We start from the raw sequence: 4,584 nt of genomic DNA on the forward strand, positions 1-4,584 counted from the left end.
TGCTGCTGGTGCAGGCCCAGTCCCGCGGCGGGGTGCCGCACGGCCCTGTCTGCAGGGCTGGGCACCCGGGTCCCTGTGCACCAGGAAGGAATCACAGTCGCACCCCCACCTCCAGCCGTGCAGATGCATTTTCTGGCTCGGACTCACGCTGCTTCGGGACGGTGCTGTGCAGAGAGCTGCCGCAGACACCAATGCCATGCAGACCCATCCCGTGGCTGCCCCGTCCTCCTGCCTGCATGCAGCCACCCACCCTCGTTCAGCTCTGCTTCGGCCCCAAAGGACTGTTGTTGCAGCGGGGTCAGCAGGAGAGAGGATCCTGGGTGCAGTGCTGTGCCTTCAGCTTTCCCCTGCTGGGATGAACCCCTGATGCTCACTGTGTGCCATCCTTGGCAACTTGGCGTCCTTGCTCCCGCATCGTTGGCAGAAACTTCCCACGCAGACAAGCTGCAAGCGCTCCCTGCCCAGGAATTCAGTGCTTGGAGTTGCTCAGTGTGGTGGGAAATGCCCCTGAACCTTGGTCACTTCAGAGACAAATCTGTTCCCAGTCCAGGCCCACTGAAGGCACCGGGTTGCAGCAGTAACAGGGTTAGCTCAGCCTCTGGAGTTTCAAAGTGCTTGGCAATCTCTGAGGCAGAGAATTGTCTCCCCCTCCAGCACAGTGAGGGTACCAATACATTCAGTTGTTAGGGAGGGGCATTTCTGCTCTTCCAACCTCGTGCAGCATTAAGCTCCTTTCCTTCCTGGTAGGCACTTCACAAACACATCAGCCCCATGGCTCCCTGGCGTGGGGCTCCGGAGGGGTTTCTGTGTCAGAACGAGCGGGATGGAAGAAAAATGGATTGTAAATAATGAGGAATAAGTGAACCGCAGGCAGGAGCCTTCGTGCGAAGCCTGATGATCTCAAATGGTCTGGGATCAGATCCCTCAGGTATTCGCTCCTGGGGAAAAGTCCAGAAGTGAATGAAGAGTACAAGAGAGACACTTCAGCTGTTTGGGCTGGATGCCCAGGCTCTCCTTACAGCTCTGGCAAGTGGGAGCAGCAACCTCCTGATTCACCCCCGGGGCCCAGGTCTGGCCCCCGCGGCTGCCAGCGCTTCCCCAGCGCTTCCCCAGAGCTGGGTGACCACTCGGTGTGGGAACTGTCATGTTTCTGCAGGGAGAGCACTGATTTTATAACCTTCCTGGGAAAGAAACGGTGACACAGCTACTGGGCCACTATTTCCTCGAAATCAGAGAGCTGCCGCATCTGCTCCACTTGCATGGAGTGTCTCCGGAGAAGCTTCCTTTTGGCTCTCAAGTCGCCCCGTCTGGGCGAGCTGGGAGCAATGGGTACCAGGGACTTCAAGCCAGCAGCAAGCAGGGAGGAGGTTTTGCTGTTGGAGCCGATGTCGGGGATCAGGGGGTTGGGGTTCACATTCAGGGGGGGCAGATATCCCGGCCTTGTGTGGGAGATGTGGTCCAGAAGCAGGGTCCCGGACCCTCGCCTCTCCAGCAAACCAGGGGGTCGGCGCCGGACAGTCCCGGGTGATGTGCTGGCAATGCTGTCCAGGGACTCCCGCGAGCCGCCCAGCAAGGCCAGGTGGGAGCCACTGAGCTTCCTCCTCTCCGACGGCACCTTCCCCACCTCGGCTGGGCTGGGGACGCCGGAAAGCTGGGGGTCACAGTCGTAGTGTTCGGTGCCCAGCCTCCGCCAGTGCAGCGCATCCATCACCATGGCCGAGCCAGCAGCACCGGAGCAGACGCTCTCTGGCTCTTCGGGGACCGTGCTCCTTCGGGGCAGGCGCTGGTGGGCAGTCTGGCTCTTCTCGTAGGCTGCTTTCCTCGCCAGTGGCCCGGGGGCTGGCAGCGTCCTCAGAGCCTGCTTGTCTACCGGGGGGAAGAGAGAGGGGTCCTTGCTCTTGCTGCTGCCGCTCCAGGTGAGTGGAGACTTTTTGGAGAGTGAGAGGTCGCCGATGCCCATGATCACCTCATCGTCCACACAGACCCGCGTGTCGTCGTGGTGCACGGAGGCTGCCAGGACCGAGGGTGCGACCAGACCCCACGGCTCTGACCGCAGCCGTTTCAGCTGGGGCAGGCGGGCTCTCCTGGCCATGCCAGCTCTCCGTCCCGGGGAGGGGGGCTCGTCGGCAGCCCTGGCAGAGGGGGTGTCCCCGGGGTGTGATGGGTGTGGGCCGAAGATGCCGTTCTCCTTCTCAGCGGGGGAAGGTGCTGAGACGGGAGTTTTCAGGTGGGCGCTGGAGGGTGCTGTGCACGCCTCAGGGGGGGCCCTCTCCTTGAACTCCAGCGAGGGGGGAACGTTCAGGTACTGCTTGGTGGTCTTGGTGCCAGAGGCCGATTTGTCCATGGTGATAATGATCACCTCCTTCCCTTTGGCCTTGCAGGCATCCAGGAGGTGCTGCAGCACGTCCTTGTCGTCGGCGTTGATGGCGTGGACCAGAGCTGATGCTCCCGAGTGGTCCTCCAGGCTGGGGTCTGCCCCGTTCTCCAGCAGCAGGGACACAACGTCCCCCCCAGCGCCGCAGATGCAGGCGTGCATGAGGGCTGTTTTCCCGGACTTGTCCTGGATGTTGGGGTCGGCTCTGTTGTCCAGCAGGTACTTCACCATCTTGGCCTTGTTAATGCTCTGCTGGTCGACGTGCTTGGTGATGCAGGCCACCATCAGGGCGGTCTCCCCTTTCTCGTTGCTCTCGTTGATGTAAGCCCCCCCTTCCAGCAGCAGTCGGGTCAGCCGGAGCCGGCCGAGCCACACTGCCTTCAGGAGGGAGTTCCCCCCCATCTCCAGCTCCGTCACCTCATCCATGGCACCAGCTGCTGCTTACTGGTGGGCAAAGACAGCGTTGGCCGGCAGCTGTGGAAGGAAAGGAGAAGGAGAGGTGAGGCTTGCTCCTCAGCCCTGGCTCTCACCTCTGCCCCGCCTTCCTGGGGGTGTCACGCTCTTGGCACTGCTCCGCATCCCCCTGCCTCTCTGATCACATCCACCCCACCCTGTGGCACTAGGAGCCCCCCAGAGCTACGCCCCCTGCCCGTGTGCAGCACCACAGCCCCCTGCACACAGGGTCTCCTGCTGACCATGGGGGTGCCCGGGGTGCAAGACAGGTGAGCGGCAGTGGGAAGAAAGGCTTGCTCTCCTCGGGGGTCTCCTGGGGAGAAAGAGCTGATCTTTGCCAGCTGGGAGATGCCTCAGTCCTGCCTTCTCACAGCCGTACCATGCATTTACTTTTGGCATTGCCCCCTCTCAATAATCTCATCTTTAGGATGTACTATTTTCTCTATCGGCCATAGAGCCTCTGGCCTTCCTCTCTTCTAGACATGCCAGGGGACTTGGCTGCCAGAGCCCTGAGTGCACCAATTGTCCTTAATTGCCCTGACCAGCCTCACGTGAGACCCCCACCCACCCTCCCTCTGCCCCTGGGCTGGGGACTTTATCTAAATGCTGGCCCAGACCCCCAGTCCTGGTTTGAGCTATGAAGGTGCCTGAGGCTCCATCCACCCCTGTCAGACCAGACTCGTTCATTGGACTTCCCTTGTTGACCTTGGACCTGACTTGCCACCTTGCCTTGGCCTGACGATCACTGTTGATGGGACCTGTGACTGACTTGTCCCTGCCCTGCTGATGAGGTCTCTCCCTCAGCCTGTGTGGTGGTCACCCTCAGCTTATGGCTCGTCTCCCCTTGCGGAGCAGCTCTGCTCTTGCTGCTCCCTGGGAATACGTCTCAGTTCATCTTACCTTGCTCTTTTCCAGCTCTGTTTCCCCAGTAGCCATGCTGACATTTGCCTGGATGCAGCTGATTTCCCCAAGTGCCAGAGAAATCAGAATGGTCCTGATGCTGAGATGGTTTCCACTGTGTCTTCTAGGTCTCTCAGGCTATCATGCAGAGCCACTGGAGACAGTGTGAGCATCTCCCATGGCTTCTTGGGCTGGAGCCATGATCTTTGCTTCCTCACTGCTGAAGGAAATGTGAAGCAGCTGTGGTCACGCTGTCTGTAACCCTATGCTGCTTAATGGTGGTGTGAGCCACTTGTGTAGGAGAGTGCTGTAAGAGCAGCTTCCACTCACAGCAGTCTCCGCAGCAGGACTGGCTCAGGAGGATCAACAGGCATTGTCTCTGCTGGCAAGTGCTTCCCTGCCAATGCCTGGCATGGGCTGGCTATGGGAAATTCAGCCAGGTAAGGCTCCTGCGCATCGCTCCACAGCCATGATACGCAACCCGAGTGCCTTGTGGCCCTGCTGCTTGTGTCCCTGAGGAACACCACCCATCCCCTGCAGTCTGAGACCCAGTGGGCTCCACGCACAAGGCAGAGGTAGCAGCTCAGAGCCGTGCTGGAGGGACCAGCAGATGCCCAGCACCATGGAAACATCACAGAGGCACAGAAGCAGACCTTCAGCCAGCGTGTCCAGGGGCCCTGCCACCTGCTTGCCGCACGCTCTCATTGCCCTTTGCTGCCTGTCCAGCTGTGAGCAGCAGTTTCCACTCCTCAGGCCATGCCCAGCCCTTCCCTGGAGCATCCCCACCTGCGAGGGGCCCGTCTGAGCCTGCCCGGTTCGCTCCGGAGCTCTTGGCAGTGTCTGTTCGTCATGTCTCT

General features: G+C 60.5%; 2 protein-coding genes across 2 annotated transcripts in view; both read right to left on the reverse strand.

The window, feature by feature from the left end:
• TMED3 (transmembrane emp24 protein transport domain containing 3) overlaps positions 1 to 415 on the reverse strand; it is a 4,922-nt gene extending 4,507 nt beyond the window's left edge. Inside the window, exon 1 of the mRNA XM_009321504.1 lies at positions 375 to 415. Coding sequence (XP_009319779.1) covers positions 375 to 415 — 41 coding nt within the window. The remainder of the gene's footprint in view (positions 1 to 374) is intronic.
• A 789-nt stretch (positions 416 to 1,204) lies between these two features.
• Positions 1,205 to 2,800, reverse strand: ANKRD34C (ankyrin repeat domain 34C). Its single transcript, XM_009321422.1, has one exon. It carries the CDS (start codon positions 2,798 to 2,800, stop codon positions 1,205 to 1,207), a length of 1,596 nt encoding a protein of 531 aa, XP_009319697.1.
• Between the last annotated feature and the right edge of the window lie 1,784 nt (positions 2,801 to 4,584).

The sequence above is a fragment of the Pygoscelis adeliae genome, unplaced genomic scaffold (assembly GCF_000699105.1).
Source record: "Pygoscelis adeliae isolate BGI_AS28 unplaced genomic scaffold, ASM69910v1 Scaffold13, whole genome shotgun sequence".
NCBI lineage: Eukaryota > Metazoa > Chordata > Aves > Sphenisciformes > Spheniscidae > Pygoscelis > Pygoscelis adeliae.

Bases quoted from the DNA above. Each gene is read 5' to 3' on its own strand.
- ANKRD34C (XM_009321422.1), bottom strand. From the start codon at position 2,800: ATGGATGAGGTGACGGAGCTGGAGATGGGGGGGAACTCCCTCCTGAAG.